The sequence below is a fragment of the Sorghum bicolor genome, chromosome 4 (genome assembly GCF_000003195.3).
Source record: "Sorghum bicolor cultivar BTx623 chromosome 4, Sorghum_bicolor_NCBIv3, whole genome shotgun sequence".
Lineage (NCBI taxonomy): Eukaryota > Viridiplantae > Streptophyta > Magnoliopsida > Poales > Poaceae > Sorghum > Sorghum bicolor.
The window spans coordinates 16,023,561-16,045,088 of NC_012873.2; the positions used below are offsets into that span (position 1 = coordinate 16,023,561).

The following is a 21,528-nucleotide window of genomic DNA, read 5'->3' on the forward strand; positions in this document are numbered from 1 at the left end:
ATATCTCGTTAGCAGGAAGGATAGGGTTTATAGGTGCGGGTCGAACATCCTTTGTAGTGTCTAGATTCCGTAAGCTTCCCCAATAGGACAGTAGATCATCCTTACCAAGGTTAGAACGAGACTACGGTTGCAGTCTTCTCTATACATCGCTCACATCGAGAAACATTCTTTGTAGCCTAAAGGGTAGTAGCAATAGATTTGGTTAGTCAGATGCACGCTTTCTCCCAATGGTAAAAATATAAATACGATACTCCGGATAACCTCCCGGGTGAAGTGCTCACCGATATCCGTGCGCTTGTGGATCATTTCCTGATGGCGTTACCAAATATAAACACTTGTGTCCTTTCGATAAGAAGCGTTTGTGCCTCATGTACACTATCTTCTTAGATGCACTAATTGACATGTAATGGGTTCCATCTATGCACACCACGCAACCAACCTTTCCCTTGAATTGCCCTGATAAAATAAAGAGAGCGGGGTAATCGTTGATCGTAACAAAAATAATTGCTCTTAGCGTGAATGAATCTTTGCGATACTCGTCTAACATTTGAACACCTTTTTCCCATAACATTTTCATCTCCTCTATCAATGGCTCCAAGAAAACATTCATGTCAACTCTAGGTTGGACTGGTCCAGAGATAAGTATGGTTAGCAAAAGTTATTTTCACTTCTGCATCAACCATAGAGGGAGGTTGTAGATGGTGAGAATCACTGGCCATGTGCTATGCTTGCTGCTCCTCTCAGCAAATGGATTCATTCCATCTGTACACAGTGTGAACCTAACATTCCTTGGTTCGCTGGCAAAGTCTCAGTGATTGTCATTGAAATCTTGCCACTGCTTTCCATCGGCTGGATGGTGAAGCTTGCCATCATTTTTGTGCTCATCAGAAGCATGCCAACTCATAAGTTTTGCATCCTCAGGGTTAGCAAACAAACTCCTCAGTCGATCTACCACTGGAAGGTACCATACCACTAAAGCAGGAATCTTTTTCTGTGCATAATAGTCAACCTCTTCTTTATCTTTGCTCATGGGTTTTGAACTCTGATGGGAGTTCTTTTGGGCCTTCTTTAGCTTCTTCCCTGCTTTACACACGGAGGCAGCACAATCCTCTCGATAGTCTTTGTTTGTCTTATACCGACTTGCACCACAATTTGGACAACTATCCATGTCCTTGTAATCATCACCTCGGTACAGGATACAATGATTTCTACACGCATGGATCTTCTCGACACCCATAGTCAGCGGACTAATCAACTTCTTTGCATAGTACATGTTAGCAGGCACTTTGTTCTCCTTTGGAAGCATATCGCCGATAATACTTAAGAACGCATCGAATCCAGCATTAGACAAACCATACCTGGCTTTTGCCATCAACAGTTTTAGCACAGCTCGCAACGTTGTGTACTCTTTGGTACAACCTTTAGACTCATCATACAAAGGCTCTTCTGCTGCCTTCTTTAAGGCCTCCATCCCTTTTATTAATAACATTGATGGTTCAGTATGACGACGCAACATTGCCTCCAAGAATTCTGCATCTTCCGCAGCCGTATCATTTGGTAAGACATGAGTTCTTGCACCATCATTTCCCCCGGCAAATCCACCAGCGGTAACATTTGGCACAACATGTTCACTCTGGGGTGTGTCGTGGAAAACCTGATCAGGAGGCAGGCCTGGACCATTGGTGTCGATGTGTGCTGGGTCCCCAACTGTATAAGGCGCCGAGCTACCCTCTCCATGCTTTGTCCAAATCAAGTAATCCTTCATAAATCCTCGGCAGACTAGATGAGAAATGATTACTTCAGTATCTTCAAATAGAAGAATATTTCTACAGTCGTAGAATGGACAATATATATGCTTCGTCTTTGTTCTCAAAGCATGGTTCTTAGCGGCATCAACAAACCTATGCACCTCGGGTATATATGATGGATCTAGTCTTGATAAGTTATACATCTATAAGGACCTCTCCATCATGACCTGTTGAAAAATTAGTAAATTAATTGAAATATTATCTAGGAATATTTGTTATTAAAAATAAAAGAACACCTAACAATTAAATCAAATTAAAAAAGTAAAACAAGTATCAAAAATAAAGACAAAACCCTAAGTAATAATTCAAAAAAGAACACCTAACAACAAAATCAAATTGACAAGGTACAAAAACACTGTTGATGGAAACTAAATATATATCTTTATATCACTAAAATAAATTTGAGAAGGAAACATGGAAATGGTGAGAGGAGAGGCAACATCTTAAGCAACCTCATACATGAAAAACGCTTATTGCATAATTAAATCTAATTTACATAAAAATAACATCCTAAACAATATAATTTAAAAAACTAAAAAGAAAACTTATCTTTCTCTCTCTTCCCAAGCATGGAAACACCATTCATGGGAACTACTACATATATATTTCTTGGATTCACTAATTAGAGAAGGAAACATAAAAAAAATTTACAGGAAGATAAAGCACAGACGGTTCACATAACTGAACCGTCTGTGTAAATGAACCATTTACATAGGCGGTTTTCTTACGATAATCGCGTGTACTAAGCCTTTTATACAGGCAGTTTTCAATTCTGGTCGTACAAATTTACAACACAGGCGCATTATAATTAAAACCGTCTGTGCAAATGTTTTACCCCCGCCGGTTTAGAGCATCTGTGTACTAGTGAAACCTTGTCCAAAACGACTTTCTTTATGGGTATGGAGAAAGTATACATGAAATATTAAATACAAATTATTTATAAAACTAACGACACAAATTGAGACTAATTTTTTAGATGATTTTTAAGCCTACTTAGTCTATAATTAATGAGAAATTAATCCCTAATTACTATAGTACAAAATATGCTAATAACAGATTAATTAGATTTAATAAATTCATCTTGCGGTTTACTGACAAAATTTGTAATTTATTTTTTTATTGGTATGAAAAACCCTATGAGCCACCTAACATAACATGCGATGTAACACCTATTAAACAAGTGTCCTTCTATCCAAACAACAAGTATGGTACATATTGATGTTGTTTTTACTTGATATCCCAAGAAATATTTCTTACCGACATTATCGGCACGTGACTTCCGTATTCGACACATGTATTCACTACGGGACATCCATGCTTTGTCGAGTGGCCTAAAAACACTCAACATAGCCTTTACCGAGTGCCACACTCGGTAAAGACCACATGGCAAAATTTCAGCCGGCAAAGCGGTCTTTGCCGAGTGCTATTTTTCGGACACTCGGCAAAGGCTTTGCCGAGTGTCGACACTCGGCAAAGATAAAAACGAAAAAATCCAAAAAAAAATCCAAAAAAAATCCGAAATAAAAGAGAAAAACTTTCCTTCAAACCAAACAACAAGTATGTACATATTGATGTTGTTTTTACTTGATATCCCAAGAAATATTTCTTACCGATATTATCGGCACGTGACTTCCGTATTCGACACATGTATTCACTACGGGACATCCATGCTTTGTCGAGTGTCTATGGCACTCGGCAAAGCCTTTGCCGAGTGCCACACTCGGTAAAGACCACACGGCAAAATTTCAGCCGGCAAAGCGGTCTTTGCCGAGTGCTATTTTTCGGGCACTCGGCAAAGGCTTTGTCGAGTGTCGACACTCGGCAAAGATAAAAACGAAAAAATCCAAAAAAAATCCAAAAAAATCCGAAACAAAAGAGAAAAAAATCTTTTTTTAGAGGCCAACGCCCACCAGCCTCTTCTTGTCTTAGCCCCAACATCGGTTTTTTTTGCGTCTTTGCGGTCTATGGGATTCGAACTCGTGACCTATCGCTCGCGTGTCCCCACTCTTAACCACTGCACCACACTATGACTTGTGCTTATATTGCATTTCCTCAAATATTATACCAAATTATATGTAAAATGATTATTTAAGGTCCTAAATGATTTCAAATCAAAAAGTTGTCAACTACAAAGTTTCATAACTTTTTAGGATATACAATTTTTATTTAGGGAGTTTCTCCATCCGAGGTCGTTTACAAATTTTAAATTTTAAATTTAAGAAATTCAAACGTAGTTTTTGCATGATAAGATGATTCCAAAACAAAAGGTTGTCAACTATAAAGTTTCATAACTTTTTGAGATCTACAAAGTTTATTTAGAGATCTTTTCCATCCGAGGTTGTTTAAAAATTCAAAATTTAAAATTTTCAATTAAAAACGCGGTTTTGCATGACAAGATGAACTCAAATGAAAAAGTTGTCAAATACAAAATTTCATAACTTCTCAAGATCTACAGAGTTTATTTTGATTATTTTGTCATATATTTATCCGACATGGTGATTCTAATATTTTTCTAAAATCTTATATATCTCTCTTGTAATTTCATAAACTATAAGAGAGATGTAAAATTTGTAAATAAATTTATTTTTGCTTTGTCAAATGAAGAAATGATCAAAATAAATGTTGTAGATCTTGAGAAGTTATACAACTTTGTAGTTAAAAACTTTTTGATTTAAATTCGTTTAGAGCTTCAAAATTCGATTTAAAATTTTTTTTGCCGAGTGTTTATTTTTTGACACTCGGCAAAGAAGCTCTTTGCCGAGTATCAAAAGAATACACTCGGCAAAGAGTCTTCTTTGCCGAGTGTAAAAAAAACACTCGGCAAAGAAGGTCTTTGCCGAGTGTTTTTTTTGACACTCGGTAAAGAAGTCTTTGCCGAGTGTTTTTCTTTGACACTCGGCAAAGAGCTTCTTTGCCGAGTGCCCGAAAATAAACACTCGACAAAGTATTTAACACTCGGCAAAGATACGGGTTCCGGTAGTGATTTGTGTTCGCAGTTGAGACAACCTGTGTTCGTATCTGTATTTGACAGGTATCCGTGGCTGACATTAAAATCAAAGGAAAATATGATATCAGTTATATTTGTCTATATCTGATCTAATTATATCCCTACTTTCAACTATTCTCTTCTTACAACAAATCTATGAAAAATGGATCATGGAAGTAATAACTATTTCATCTGTGCAATTTGGGTCCGGCTACTGTAGCATTTTCGTTTATATTTGATAATTATTGTCTAATTGTAGACTAATTATGCATTTAATACTCCATGCATGCTTCTAAAGATTCAATGTAATGGAGAATCTTGAAAAAAATTTGGAACTAAACAAGGCCTGGAAAAAAGGCTTTGTGCCCTGTAGGTAGGGTTTGCTACTGAATTTATCCGGTGGCCCTAGCTACAAAACACCGGAGAATGCAATCCTCAGTTGTACGCATGGTGTGTTCCTGTGTAGCGCATGAAAATTCAAATTGCATAGGGCTCTCTGGTGGGTGGTCACCGGACTTTTCTATGACGTGGAGCTCTCGGGTGGCGACCTGTAAGGTTTCGGTGATCACCGGAATTCAAATCAGCCAAGAAAACCCTAACTTCTGGTGCCACCGGAGAGGTAAAGCACCAGAGGTTAGTTTTAAGAGGTCTTGGCGTGAGGGAAATTCAAAAAGGACACGGGTGAAAAGTCCTAAATAGATAGAAGGAGAGTAAATAGCCTAATTAAAAATTCTATACAACATAGAGCAAATGGTTACACAACTAAAAGGCGATAAGTAATTTTACTCTAACTCTATTAAATAGGCAAGCCACCTACCAAATATGCTAGTTGCTATAATTTCTATATCCTCATGACGAAACACTGACTAGGTGGCTCACATGCTAATAGGTATTGTACGCCTAGCCCTACACACAAGAACGCTATAAGACTATCTCCAACAGAGGACGCAAAGGCCTACCCAAACGCAAAATCCGTCACCTACCAGGTTTTGCGTCCTAAAATCACGCTCCAACAGAGGACGCAGAGACAACACCCATTTTGCGTACGAGACGAAGCAGAACGCAAATATGCGTCACCTCTGTGCACGACGCAAATCTCTGGAGCTAGGTTCTCTTCCCTCTCCTTCCTCTTCTCCCACCTCCACTTCGGCAGCAAGAGTGCGCGGAGCTCTGGCAGGTGCCTCGGCGCTCGGCGGGGAGGAGCGGGCCGGCGTGGAGCTCGGTGCTCGGTGGGGAGGAGCGGGCCGACGTGGAGCTCGGTGCTCGGCGGTGGAGCTCGACAGGGAGGGGGCAGGCCGGCGCTCGCGAGGGGAGGTCCGCGGCGGAGCTTGACGGGGAGGGTGCAGACCGGCGCTCGAGGGGGCGGGAGCTTGGCGTGGAGCTCGACGAGGAGGGAGCGGGCCGACGCTCGGTGGGAAGCTCGCGGCGGAGCTCGGCAGGGAGGGGGCAGGCCGACGCTCCGTGGGGAGCTTGCGACGGAGCTCGGTGGGGAGGGGCAGGGGCCTCTGTTTTTGCCTTCGCTGTTGGAGTTTGTTAGTTTTGCGTCGTTCGATTCTTCACTGTGCGTGCCCCAAATGGTGAAATAGGTTTCATGTTTGGGTTAGCTCTGTTGGAGATAGTCTAAGATCTGCACAAGCCACGAGCAAGCAGAGTTGCTTTTGGTGTTCTGTTAGGAATAAACACAAGACACCCTCACAAATCACACCAGGTATGGCCACGAACAATCGCCAACTCATGCCAACACTCCTCCATTAATATTGCTCCAAGCTGTCTAGACGGCTGCAACCACCAAGAGTAGTAAGAAAATTACTACAATAATGATCTCCATGTGCCACTAGATTCAATCACTCAAGCAAATGAACTTTAGATCATTCCTAACTCACTTGGAATGCACAATCAAGCAAGGAGGTGAGTGGGAGAGGTTTGGTTCAGCTCAAAGGATGCTATCACATGTAAAAATGTCTAAGAGAGAGAGTCAAAGCTGGCCAACAACTATTTATAGAGCCCCAAGACTCTACTAGCCGTTACCTCCACAAACAGCCGCCAGACCAAGCTCCGGACCTGGATGCTCGGGGCCTCCGGACCATGCTCCACGGGTCCAATGCCTCCTCGCTCTGAATGTTATCACAACACATGTCCACTTGACCGTTGGCGCTAACAACGGCTAACTACACACACTCTGGACTAGGGCTCTGGACCCACATTGGGCACTAGCCGGACCAAGCACCTCTAGGGTCCGACACTATCTAGAGAGGTCTAGAAAGCCCTAAATGGTTTCAGACCTAGTCCGGCCATACCCTCCGGACTTCCACTGAGTTTGATGTGTTTTGGCTCCTCTATATCTTGGGCATAATTATTTGCGAACCATTGGACCTAGAGGCCATGGGTCGACGCCCCTCTTGCTTGAGTCTGACGCTCACCTGTTGTATAGTTGTGCCCAACCATGGTCCAGCGTTCACGTCCACTAGGTCCGACGCCTCCACAGCATCTCTACATTATTAGGGTTTGCTACTGGACCCATAAGCCATGGTCCAGTGCTTAGCCAAACTAGGGTTTGCCCTTTCTTCCTCTCTTAAGCGCAAATTTAACACCCTTGCTTCCATATGCTAACATCAGTGTGTTCCACCACTTGTGTATGTGTGTTAGTATTTTCCAAAGCATTTTCAAGGGTTAAGTTAGTCCACACTAGGCCCTAATGTATATGCATGAATGAAATTATGTGATAACCACTTTTACCATGATTTTTCTCTCTTCACAATACGGCTATCTATCCTAAACCCGATCACACTCTCTATAGTGTTTTGACCGGCAAAACAAATTGACCCTATTGAATATGCAGGGAGCAGTCATTTTACATGAGACAATTCATGATTTACACTCCAAAAAAACAAGATGGTATTATTTTCAAGATTGATTTTGAAAAAACATACAATAAAGTAAAATGGGATTTCCTTCAGCAAACACTTAGAATGAAAGGTTCCTCCGAGACTTGGTGTAAATGGATCCAACACTTTACACAAGGGGGTAATGTAGGCATTAAAGTAAATAGCCAACAAGGTGCATACTTCCAAACAAGGAAGGGCTCACGGCAAGATGATCCACTGGCTCCCTTACTGTTTAATTAATATAGTGGTAGACATGCTGGCTTTACTCATTGCCAGGGCTAAAGATGATGGTCCGGTTCAAGGGGTGATTCCACATTTGATAGAAAATGGATTGTCAATACTACAATATGCGGATAATACAGTCATTTTCATGAGTCGTGATATTGCAAAAGCAATAAACATGAAGTTCTTAATTTGTGTTTTTGAAAAATTATCAGGATTAAAAATTTAAATTTTCACAAAAGTAAAATCTTTGCTTTGGTAAAGCAAAAGAATAAGAAGTGGCTTATTTACAGCTGTTTGGTTGCAAGACTGGTGATTTCCCCTTCAGATACTTGGGCATCCCTATGCACTTTAGAAAACTGTCCAATAGAGATTGGAAGGTCATAGAAGAGAGATTTGAGAAGAAATTGAGTGCATGGAAGGTAAAGTTGTTGACAGTAGAAGGTCGTCAAGTGCTTATAAATTTGATGCTTTCGAGTTTACCGATGTTTGTGATGTCTTTTTTAACTACCAAAAGGAGTGTCCAAAAAGTTGAATTATTATTGATCAAGATTTTTTCGCAAAATGATCAACACAAGAAAAAAATATAGACATCTCAGATGATATATTATATGTCAACCTAAACAACAAGGGGCCTAGGTATACAAAACTTGGATTTACAAAATAAATGCCTACACAACAAATGGTTGTTTAAGCTATATAATGAGGATGAGATTTTGGCAATCACTATGTAGGAACAAATACTTGAAGAAACAAAACTTTAGGCGAGGTAGCAAAAAAAACTACTGACTCGCACTTTTCGAAAGGGCTCACGAATGTGAATGACCAATTTTTAAACCTTGGATCTTTCAAAGTAGGGAATGGCTCTCAAATAAGATTTTGGGAAGAAAAATGGTTAGGCAACCAGCCACTAAAACTTAAGTACCCTTCTTTGTTTAATATAGTTCGTAGGAAGCAAGACACTATAGCTAATATTCTTCCGACAATGCCTCTCAATATCTCATTTAGGAGAGGTTTGGTGGGGGCAAAACTTGAGGAATTGGAACATATTTGTGTCTTCTTTAACAGACTTGAATCTTCAAGATAGCCCAGATGTTTTTAGTTGGTGTCTACATTCAACATGAATGCTGCTCTAGTTAATAATGGTGTGAGACTTTCACAAGAATTTTGGCGTGCAAAGACGCCAATTAAGATCAAGATCTTTATGTGGTACGTATTTAAAAAGAGGTGTAGTTTTAACTAAAGATAATTTGGTTAGATAGAATTGGAATGGAGAAAAAGTTGTTCGTTCTGTCAAAGACTTGAATCTATTCAACACCTATTTTCGATTGTGTATATGCTAATTTCTTGTGGAGAGTTGTTCATTTATTGTTTGGTATTCCAAGACCAATTAACATATATGATTTATTTAATTGTTGGTGTAAATTGAGGGGACAAACATAGTCTACTCTTACTGATTGTGCTGGATTATTTGGGTTACAAGAAATGAAATAGTGTTTGACGATTAAAAACATTCTTACAGGTACTATTCAGGAAACGCATTGGCTCTAGCAATAAGCACAATTACAAATGCCAAGAGGGGCTTAGCCTCTACTAGAGGAGGCTGAGTTGCATTTCTTTGCATCATTTGGATGGTTATCTACTTGTTGGATTGGTCTTTATTAGTTACACGGATATCTTTTAATTTAAAAGTCTTGAAGTGTTTGGGCTTAGACCTTAGGTCCAAGTAGTTTGTACTACGAATGATTCTACCCTATGTAGACGAAACCGGATGTTTATCTATTATTAAAAAAGCAAGAAAATTTAAATTATACTATTTATTCTCGGGCTATCCAAAGATCATTTTACCCTCCTCCGCTCCACTTTTGAGCTTTTCCTGTTGTGCCATACACCTAAGGTTTTGTTTAGTTCCAAAAATTTTCAAGATTTTCCATTACATCGAATCTTTGGACGCATGCATAGAGCATTAAATATATACGAGAAAAAACTAATTACGTAATTTACTTATAATTTGCGAGACGAATCTTTTGAGCCTAGTTAGTCTATAATTAAATAATAATTGTTGAATACAAACAAAAGTACTACAGTGTCTAAAGCTAAAAAATTTCGCGAATTGAAAAGCCTAAGGGGGTGTTTGAGACTGCTTTGCTCTATGTTTTTTTTAAGCTCCACTCCACGTTTTTTAGCTAAACGATTTAAGCTCTATGCACTCAGTTCGAGAAAAAAAAGGTGAAGTTATAAGACCACCTAAAGAGGTACTCTACAAACTCTGATTTTTTGTAAAGCTGTTCCATAGTGGAGTTTGTGGAGCAGAATTTGTATAGCCGTAGCAAACACTCTAAGTTTAGAAAAACAGGACCGTACCCAAGAGGAGCGAAGGGTTGGCAATTGGCATCAGCGTCACCACGCTTGCGTCTTTGCTTCGCTCGCTTTCCTCTGTATTAATGCTCATCACCGATTCCGTCCCCTCACCTTGCAGCCTAGCTAGCGGCTACTCTGCTGCCACCACCCACCTCCTCCTCTCTTCATCTCCCTTTCTCTTTCTCCGCCACTGCTTGCTTTGCTTGGTCTACCGACCTCATAAATTCCCCCACTTGTTCCTCCGTTTCTATCCATTCTTCTCCCAGGCTGTCGCCGCTGGCACCCGCATATGCTGCTGCTGGTGCTCTGCTACTCCTTTGTCAATCTCTGCTGCCGTAAGTTACTTGGCTGATACTCCCTTTTATTTTGCTCCCTTCTTCGTCTTTTATACGATTCTTGAACTTAAGTACAGAGCTGTCAGGAATATAGAAATTGGGATGTTCCATGCCAGATTTTTCTTTTGTTTTTACATTCCAGGCTCATGCCGTTGAACATTTACTTCTTCCTCTTTTGGTAGTGATTGATCGACATTTCTGGCTTGTACGCAGCTGTGCAAAGATCTTACACAACAGTGAACTACAGTGCCCTTTTCCGTTTGTCCAAATCTTAGCAGAACTATATGAAAAAAAAATGGTTTTACTGTTGTAGGTGTAGCAATGATCATCCTTTTGCTTTTGTGTAGCATTCTTGTTCATATAATTCAGAGCTACAAGAATTATGCTTATTAAGATGTCAACTAAGTTTGTTGCATGACAGAAAGCTTCCTGTGTTCAATATGCATATGTTCTACATATCTTGTCTCAATAACTGGTTTGCATAAGTTCTCTCAGGGGCCTAGGCATACTCGCCACATATCGGCATATGTATGTTAATTTTAGTTCTGACGGACTTCGTCCGGTCATAGTTGACAAGGTAGGAGTTTTGTTTTATTTTAGGTTGGCATTAGACGGATTCCAGTCAACTCCATCCTTTTTTATGGTTGAACTATCAAAGATAGTGTTCTGATATTCAACCAAAACAAGTGCCGGGGCTCTTGGTTCATGCCCTTGGACGATTCATTATACAGTGGAGGATTTTTATGGCTGATGTTGCCTCATGATATTGTGGTCTGAGGAAAGCTGCTTTTACATCTGATTCATGGGCTGTTCAGCTTCCAAGTGTTGTTCACAATTGAAGTGCTCTTTGTGCTCAAATGGGTGCCTGGGGCAAGCACCTGACTCCCCGAGAGAATCAAGGGGAAAGTCAAGTCGTGGGAGAGGGAAGGCAGATTATACTGATTCAGATGATTCTTCTGATGACCTCGGGGAAGATGATGATGCTTTTAACCATATGAATGCTACTAGGGAATCAACTGTTGGCATCAGCCGACTATCCAGGGTCTCTTCACAGTTTCTTCCTCCTGATGGATCACGCAAGATTCAGGTCCCTTTGGGTAACTATGACATGACATACTCCTTCCTGTCTCAAAGAGGTTACTACCCAGAATCACTGGACAAGGCAAATCAAGATAGCTACTGCATACATACCCCATTTGGACCAAGTCCTGATGACCACTTCTTTGGTGTGTTTGATGGCCATGGGGAATATGGAGCTCAATGTTCACAATTTGTGAAGCGAAGATTATGTGAGAACCTGCTCAGAGATAACCGGTTTCGTACAGATGCTGTGCTGGCTCTTCATTCTGCTTTCATCACAACGAATTCACAGCTGCATGCTGACAATTTGGATGACTCAATGAGTGGTACTACTGCAGTCACTATATTGGTCAGGGGTAAAACTATTTATGTTGCAAATACTGGTGATTCACGTGCCGTTATTGCCGAAAAACGAGGGGATGATATTGTCGCTGTTGACCTCTCCATAGATCAAACCCCGTACCGATTTGATGAGCTTGAAAGGGTCAAGGAATGTGGTGCTAGGGTTCTAACGTTGGACCAAATAGAGGGCCTAAAGAACCCAGATGTGCAGTGTTGGGGTACTGAAGAAAGTGATGATGGCGATCCTCCAAGGTTATGGGTGCAAAACGGCATGTACCCAGGAACTGCTTTTACACGTAGCATTGGAGATTCTGTTGCTGAGTCAATTGGTGTCATCGCAGATCCTGAGATTTTTGTCCTGGATCTCAATTCCAACAATCCATTTTTCGTTCTTGCTAGTGATGGCGTTTTTGAGTTCCTTTCCAGTCAAACAGTTGTAGACATGGTAAGTTATATCCATCACCTTAACAATATCATTGTTTGCATAATTCACAATTTGGGTGACTAGGCACACTCTATATCCCAAGTGATACGCTGCAGTCACAGAGCATAAAGTTACATTAGATATGAAATCCTTCCTATTCAATTAGAATAGTTTCTAGCATGAAGTTACTAGTCAGCATCTAGGAAATGTCTTGCTTTTCTATGGAATTGTCTGTATCCCACATTTTAGGAGTTTCAGTAAAGTATACTGTTATTGGTTTAAAGTAAAGAATTAAATCTTTTCACCCTAAAGAAATCAATAATAAAGTGTTAAATTACATAAGGACTAAAGTGAATTTGCAGATTAATGGGTTAACTCAAGGATTCAATTCTAATGAGTGTTAAGTCAGTATTTTATTGTGAGGTTTCTACTCTAATATGGTGAATTGCAGATTTCTAAATACAAGGATCCTCGAGATGCATGTGCAGAAATTGTTGCAGAGTCCTATCGTCTTTGGCTACAGTATGAAACTCGTACAGATGACATTACAATCATAGTTGTGCATATTAATGGGTTAACTGATGTATGGAATTATTTTTTTCTTTTGCATTGTTTCGATATCAATTAATCAAATTCCCTGAAGAAACCTCACATGTCTACTCTCACTGTCTTACTTGAAGGAATCTACCCAGACTGTTACGAAGGTGACTTTACAACCTTCACAGCAAGTAGTAGGACTGGCAGGCTCTGAATCACCACTAATAGTAAGTTCCAACACCAATAATCAGCGCTCGAGGCATGATTTATCACGGGCACGATTGAGGGCTCTTGAAAGTTCTCTGGAGAATGGTCAGTTATGGGTCCCTCCATCTCCATCGCATAGGAAGACATGGGAAGAGCAAGTAAGGTCTACCAATTTTGTCACTACTGAACTTTCTCTTTACTTCAGAAGTTTCTTGATGTCTTATAACTGAAAAACCTAAACAACTTGATATGAAGGCACATATTGAGCGGGTACTACATGATCATTTCCTGTTTAGGAAGCTTACTGACTCACAATGTCATGTTCTACTTGATTGTATGCAACGAGTTGAGGTGAAACCTGGGGATATAGTAGTACAACAGGTTATCTTCTTTCTATGTTTGTGAGCTCAAATGTGATTGCTTTTTTTGGTTGCTTATAAATTGATAAGTTTTGAAAGGATATTGTGTGACGCAGGGCGGTGAAGGTGACTGCTTCTATGTAGTTGGTAGTGGTGAGTATGAAGTTCTGGCTATTCAGGTATATATTTCAAATCAAATATATGCCACGTGTACATTTGATTTCGGATTGAGTTTTCATGCTATTAAAACTCAGCTGTTAGGAATTAGAGACCAATAGGTTGAACCACAGGTTCTTGTGCAGACAGATCTTATCTAAGATAAGCAGCACTAAAAGAGGAGCACCTTTATGGTTGAAATGGATTTAGTAACTTTCTCATGTATCCATCGATTCAAAGAGTCATGTGGTATTGAGGTTATACAAAGTTGTTTGTCTATAGTTGATGTGCGAAACACACTCAAAGGGAAAGCATCAGAGCTTTGGTCACTGCCTTACATTGAATGCATTTCAAACTTATTCTGATCATGTGTTTTAACAAAGCCAAGAGTTCATGAAATCCATCTTTTTGCTTATCTTTACTGCACAAATGTCAAAGACTAAGCTGATTTACATGGAACAGGAAGAAAATGGAAAGGAAATAACCAAGGTTCTGCATCGATATACATCTGACAAGTTATCTTCCTTTGGGGAGCTAGCACTGATGTGAGATTTGTATTTGTTACGCTTGTTCATTACTGTTTATCTTTTTTTTTTTAAAAAAAGTACACAGTATAAATCAGGCATTTGCATTATTTCCTCGTATAAACTTATGAGGGGATCAGCCCTGCTTTCTGCATTCACCATACCAAAAATCAAGAAATAAATATTCCAAAAAAGAAAATATCCGACCCCTGGGGATAAGACCTTCCCTGAGGCATCGATGGAAAGGTAGAAGCTCCCCATGCACAGGGTAGAGAAAAGGCTATGAACCCTGGCTATCCAGGACATGCCTCTAGTGGCAAGGATGCGCCGACAGCCACATTTCATGCTGCAACCATCAGTGGACGGTGCATTTCACTGAAGAGACCACAGCATCTGTAGAAATTTGGGAAATAATTATGTGTGTTCCTCTGGAGTTCACAACATTAACATAGTGTCTAAATATTGCAAGCTTCCCTCATAAAAACTCTTATTTGACTCTGATACTATTGTTTGTCTAGAATCTGAGTTCTGAAACCTATCATGCCATGACTTGATATAATGGAATAAATTGATTAAGTTCAGATGGATAAACATGCCACTCACTGTTTGATTCATTTAACCATCATTTACACTTGGCATAACAGGCATAATAAGCCACTTCAGGCTTCAGTTCGTGCTGTGACCAGTGGAACATTATGGGCTCTAAAGCGGGAGGACTTCCGGGGCATTTTGATGTCAGAATTTTCGAACATACCATCATTGAAGTTGCTCCGATCTGTAGAGCTGTTTACAAGATTTACAGTGCTTCAACTAAGTCAACTTGCCGAGTCACTTGTTGAAGTATCTTTTGCAGATGGGCAAAAAATAGTAGATAAGGTACTTGGAGTTCGAAAACAGTTGCTTGATATCTCCTTTTTCATATGCATGCCTTTTTTTTGTTATCAGCCTGCTAATAACAAGTTTTCACTCATCTCTACCATTTTTCAGAATGATGACGTCTCTTCGCTATATGTTATTCAAAGAGGTCGCGTGAGACTTTTCTTGGCTACTGGTGAAATGACTTCAGATACCTGGGATCTCATCAGTGCTCAAACAAAGCAGGCACAAAGTAGTCGGGAAAATGGTAATTATGTGGTTGAGATAGATGAGGGAGGGCACTTCGGAGAGTGGTCTCTCATTGGTGAGACTATTGCTTTCACTGCTATTGCTGTTGGTGATGTTACTTGTTCTACTATCACGAAGGAGAAATTTGATTCAATTGTTGGGCCTTTGCCTAAACTTCCACAAGTTGATTCCAAGTAATATGTCTGAAACATCTTTTTTTTGTGTTGGTAACCACCAGATGCTTGTCAATCATCAAACTTATCTTGGTTGGCTTATTTTCAGGATTAAAGAATCTCTGGTAACCGAGGAGAATCTTGCAGATGGTGATTTTCCTTTTAGGAGGGTGAAGCTCTCAGATTTGGTAGGGGGTTAGTACCCCTTTCTTCTCATCTAGCATGCTTTAGGAGATCTTGTTGGGATTCTTTTATACTGATACTCAGTTGTATATATGTTTCTCAGGAATGGAAAATGTGCATATATGCTGCTGATTGCAGTGAGATTGGTCTCGTCCAAGTTAGGGGCTCTGGTATGTTAATGGATTCTGCCTGATTATATTGATTTTTATTAACATATAATTAATTTCCCTCATAGCACACCTATGTTTTAATTAATCATGTTTTGATTTTGTTTCCTGTTTTAACCATGGACCAGACAAGATCAGAAGTTTAAAAAGGTTTTACATCAAGAGAGTACAAGATCTCCATAAGGAAGTACAAGTCTTTGAGGAAAAGGACCTTATGAAAAGCTTGAGCAAATCAACTTGTGTGCCAGAAGTTCTGTCTACTTGCGCTGATCAGTCATACCTTGGAATAGTGCTGAATTGTTGCCTTTGTTGCTCATTGGCTTCAATACTTCATACACCACTAAATGAGTCATCTGCAAAATTCTTTGCGGCCTCCGTTGTTGTTGCTCTAGAAGAACTTCATCAGGTGATTACTGTTTTGCTTTTCTTTATTGAGTAATTGGCACATGAAACATTATATATTCGGATTCTTTTGTTGAGTTATTCCGCAATGTGTTATAGATGTTTCCCTTGACATGCATGTTGATATGTATTTATGCATTTTCAGAAGTCCATTATTTATAGAGGTGTTTCGGCAGACATTCTTATGCTTGATAGATCAGGACATCTGCAGCTGGTAGATTTTAGGTTTGCAAAGAAGTTGGAAGGTCAAAGGACCTACACAATATGTGGGATTGCTGACTCTCTGGCACCAGAGATTGTTCTTGGTAGGGGCCATGGATTTGCTGCTGACTGGTAAGTGGTTATTGACCCCTTTCGTCTATAAGCATTCCACATCACTGTATCACGTATTTGTCTGAGTTCTTATTAAAGACAAAGTTATGGTTACCACTGATCTTTCTAATGTGGCTCTAGGAATTTCAACGCAGTGTGCAGTATTTCCTACCAGTTTGGTATGCAAACGATGAAAATGCCATTTTCCTTGCGATGGAACAATTTTTTTTATATATATGGAACAATACTGTCTATGCAATGAGTAGCATTTTTTACAGATGCGCAAACATTGAAATACTGTTTGTTCTACAGATATTGTCATTTCTTTTACAAGTTGCATGTCCAAATCTTGGCATATTTCATCTACCTGACATTCTCAGAACAGACTCAAACATGCAAACTGCAGTAGAAACCTTCTCAACAAAAATAAATGTTGAGGTACCCACTCCAAAAATAAAAAAACAAATAATATAATTTGAGCTGACAGAGTGACAGTACAATACTCGAGTTTTCTTTTTCGGACACGGAAGACGTGAGTGGAAATTATGACAGGTCCCTTTGATTTTGTATGATCAGGTGGGCACTTGGAGTTTTGATCTATTTCATGCTTCAGTCAGACATGCCATTCGGGTCCTGGAGGGAGAGCGAGCTGGAACCTATTACAAAAATTGCCAAAGGCCGCCTTGTTATGCCAGTGTCATTCAGTGCTGAAGTTGTTGACCTTATAACCAAGGTAATATCCTGACTGGAAATTGTAATTCACCTATCCATTTATTTTCAGCTTATTCGGACTTCTTACAGCAGCTCTACTTATTTTCATTTATTCCATGTTAACAGCTACTTGTGGTAGACGAAAATGCACGCCTTGGAACCAGTGGTGCTGAAGCTGTAAAAAAGCACGCCTGGTTTGATGGCATTGATTGGGAGCAAATAGCATCTGGGACTTGTGCAGTACCTGAAGAAATCACTGAGCGCATCAACAGCTGTATAGAAACTCTTAACGAGGACTTATCAGCATCTACTTCTGTGCCGATTGAAGATCCAGATGTTCTTACTGCCCCAGAGTGGATCCAGGATTGGTGATCTCAATAGTTGCATGATTGTCCAAAGATGAATTGATCTAGTTGAGGAAAACGTCTTCTAGTTTTTCACCGAGCATTCTCATTATCAAATGAAAGAAGGTATACATGTGAGTTGATCGAACTGACAAGTTGTACATAACAAAGATTCCTTCTGTGATCATAGATCAGCTTGCAAACATCTAATCAGAATTTGCGATACGCCAAAATGTTGCTAAGTAGGTGTTCTGTCAGCTGGGCAACGGAGACTTTCGTCTATGTTTTGCCTGAGTTCGGCTTGTTCTGTTGAGATGAGCTTGCGAATTGAATTTTGCCAGAGTTCAGCTTGTTCTTTTGCGTTGAGCTTGCGAATTGTGATGTGTGGATCAAGGATCTTTTCAAAGCTCAAGCAGTTGTGTATTCCCTTAGTTCCTGGTAAGAAGGATCTTCTGTAATTATCCAATTTGTGTACTGAAGGTTACTCCCTTGCTGTTTCGAAAACGGATACTGGTCGTGAATACAGACATTCCTTTCATCTGTCACTGTCAGTCGATTTGTACTTTATCAAGTTTTCCAAATACGAGGTTACCAAAAAACAAGAACTCGTTATCTCATATACGCGGTGCAAAGACATTTGGCAATCGTACACTACACCTAGACCTAGGAATGTGTGGAAATCCATGTTCAAATCAATGGTGTCCAAAGAACAGCTAAAATATAGAAGTTCACGTCCTGTCCGTACAACTTAGGGCGTGTTTGGATTGAGCCTTTAAACTTTAACTTGGTAAAAGTGGGTCCCTTTGTGCCACTTGTCCAAATATGAGGAGGTAAAGTTTACCAAAACCAAACACATTGGGTAAGTTTAACAAGTGTTGTTCACGTTTGGACACTCTGCATGCCCTTCGATTATTGCGCCCCCCCCCCCCCCTTTCCCCCACTGCTCGGTCACGGACCGCACACCCTGCACTCCAGCGCACTCGCCATATCCACTCTTCGTCTCCACACAGCTCCACCCCCGCTCGCCCTCTCCACCGCACATCTCGGCTGCCTCTCGTCGGATCTTGCCTCATTGCTCAGTCGACCTCAGCGCAGCAACCATGGACCCCAGCTGAGCTGAGCCGAGTCGCCCGTCGGGGTTCTCCCCTCTCCGCTCCGGTGTTGTAGATCCAAGGGGCTCAGGTTCTTCCATGCCGCCGCACGCCAGCAACTACGACGCCTACCCCAGATCTTCATCGTATGGTACGTCGTACGTTGGCGGATCTTCCATGGCTCCGGATCTGCATGGCAATGCGAAGGGCTCCCCCACCTTCCGTTCTACCAGCAGTACCTGCAGTCTTCGGGCTTCCCAAGCGGATTCCACGACGGCTTCCCGGCGGTCCCCCCCTTTTGTTGGGGGTCAGTACGTCCCTCCTGCCATGCCTAGAGTAGACAAGGGTCCTCCATAGGACCCTGCCAGCCAAGGTTTGGCACGCTGTGGCAGGAGGAGCCGTGGTGGTGGTCGGTGCAACCGCGCAGTAGCTGATGTTGCAGACTCGAACTCCGTGGTTGCCAACGAAGTTGAAGAAGTATGCTTCTTGGAAAACTTTTCACGTGTATCAGTTAGCCTTGTATGCTTTGCAATGTTGTGGATCTGCACATTTGTGTATGCCATGCATTGGATCTGTACCTTACAGTTGTACTACTTCCTATGTTTGCCATGGTTTGGATCTGTGTGCATTTGTGTCAACTGATTATGCTCAATTCATTGTTCAACTAAAGGACAAGGCACATTGGAACGATGACAACACACATTAGTTCTGTATTCTTGTTGTCGGTCACAAGCAAAAAGGGTTCTGCTCTAATGGATCAATGACAAAGAGGGGGTTTCTTAGCATGGCACCACTATATGACGCAAAAACTGGCCTTAGGCACACTCCGGATCAACTGAGGAATAGATGGAATCAGCTTAACAGAATGTACTCATGGTACAAACGGGCATGCAAACAAACTGGTGTAGCAGTAGCAGGTGATGGAACATTATCTGCTGAGCACTGGTGATGGGAACAAAACACAAAGGTATGTTCATATGCATATGTAGGTTTCAATTGTAACAAGTACATTTTTTGTATTTACCTTACTGATGCATGTGTTTCAATCATGTTTGCAGACTAGGCCAGAATGCAAGAGGTTTTGCTACAGACTACCAAGCTTCTTCCCAATCATGCATGAGCTTTTCTTCCAAATAGCTATGGATGGTTTAACCTCAACCATTCCTAGCTTTGATGGTGAACCACATGAAGAACATGTCAACCTGGAACCTGTAGGGCAGGTAGATGTTCGCATAGAAAATGATTCCATTAGGACCCCTAAAAGCACCAGTAGCCTTGGCAAAAGATCTATCAGTACTTGTGACACAGCTAGAAGCCCAAGCAAGGCTAAAAGATCAGTTTCTTCTGTGTGTGCTATCATGCAGGGTTTGGTTGACACCTATAGATTGTGTATGGCAAGGACAAGAATAGTTTGGAAATCATTGCTGAAAACTTATTAGATGTGGTGAAGAACAATCCCTGCTGGAAAGGCACAAGGATGACAAGATAAATGAAGCACTGAAGTGTGTAGAGAAGGTGGAGGAACTGGGAATAGTGAAGGGCACAAAAGAGTACAATGCTGCAACAAGGGTGTTCAAGAGTAGGTACAACAAGGACATGTTCATGAGATGTGTAACCACTGAATAAAAGAGGGAGTACCTACAGGGTTTCTTCTCCCTTTGATGGATGCTCCCTAGGACCCTGCATCACTAGTTGACCTTGATCTGAAGGAGGTCTTCTTATGGACTTTAGTTGATGATGGTCTTTTGATGGTCAACTAAAGATGCTAGTTGGCTTTACCTACCTTAATGTCGTTTTAATTTCATGTTGAACAATCTAATTTGTATTATTGATGGACCTTGTGTAATATTTGGTGAACCTATTGTGTACTCTGTGTGATGAATTGGTGTATTCTGTGATGTATGTGATCTATGTTCTGTGTTTGATATTTTGCAAGTGCTCAAATATTTGGCACTTCAATGTTACTAATGAGCTTGATTTGGTGGTATAGGTTGATGCTATGCAAGAGGAATCTCATGTTGCAGATGGTGCTACAAATGGGACTGCAGGCATTGAAGGTCTCTGTTTTGATGGGAGTTCTTCTAGTGATGACAGTTCAAGAGCTCAGTCTCCACTGATGAAGAAGAAGAATTCCTAAATGATATATTGCTTGAAGGAGTAAAGGCCATCCAAATGCATGTATTGTAAAGTTTGCAGAGGAGAAGGGAGATAGTAACAAAAGTGTGAAAGTTAGGTATGTCTTACTATGCCAAGTACATAAACAAAGCAAGTTATAGAGTTTCCTGCTCTTAGTGGGTATGATTGGACAATTAGGGCACTAGGCAGCAAGACTCAGTGTTATAGGATGTTTAGGATGCATATGAATGTTTTTGATAACCTGCATAACCTACTGCTAGAGAGATATGGGTTGTCAGCCACTAGGAAGATGACATCCACAGAGGCCCTTGCTATTTTCCTATGGATCTGTGGTGGACAACAGTCCATGAGGCAAGCTGACAATAGGTTTGAAAGGTCACTTGGAACTATTAGCATAAAATTTGACAAAGTCCTCGAATGTGTGGTTAGGTTAGCTATAGACATCATTAGACCTAAGGACCTTGAATTTAGAACTGTGCATCAAAGGCTGAGATCATCTAGGTTTGCTCCATATTTTGACAATTGCATTGGAGCAATAGATGGTACACATGTCCCTGTCACAATTCCGACAAACAAGGTGGTTCAGTACACAGGAAGAAAGGGATACACAACCCAGAATGTGTTAGCAATGTGTGACTTTGATATGAGGTTCACCTTTGTGGTTGCTGGTTGGCCTGGG

The 21,528-nt window shown here is 40.7% G+C and overlaps 1 protein-coding gene across 1 annotated transcript; it reads left to right on the forward strand.

Annotated features, from left to right (window-relative positions):
• On the forward strand, positions 10,366-18,160 carry LOC8060394 (protein phosphatase 2C and cyclic nucleotide-binding/kinase domain-containing protein). The gene is made up of 15 exons (XM_002451911.2): positions 10,366-10,597; positions 11,198-12,464; positions 12,895-13,026; positions 13,124-13,345; positions 13,443-13,568; positions 13,663-13,725; positions 14,165-14,247; positions 14,871-15,102; positions 15,214-15,524; positions 15,613-15,691; positions 15,790-15,856; positions 15,982-16,259; positions 16,401-16,588; positions 17,144-17,300; positions 17,405-18,160. The coding sequence occupies exons 2-15, from the start codon at positions 11,400-11,402 to the stop codon at positions 17,648-17,650; spliced, it is 3,249 nt and encodes a 1,082-aa protein (XP_002451956.1). The 5' UTR covers positions 10,366-10,597; positions 11,198-11,399; the 3' UTR covers positions 17,651-18,160.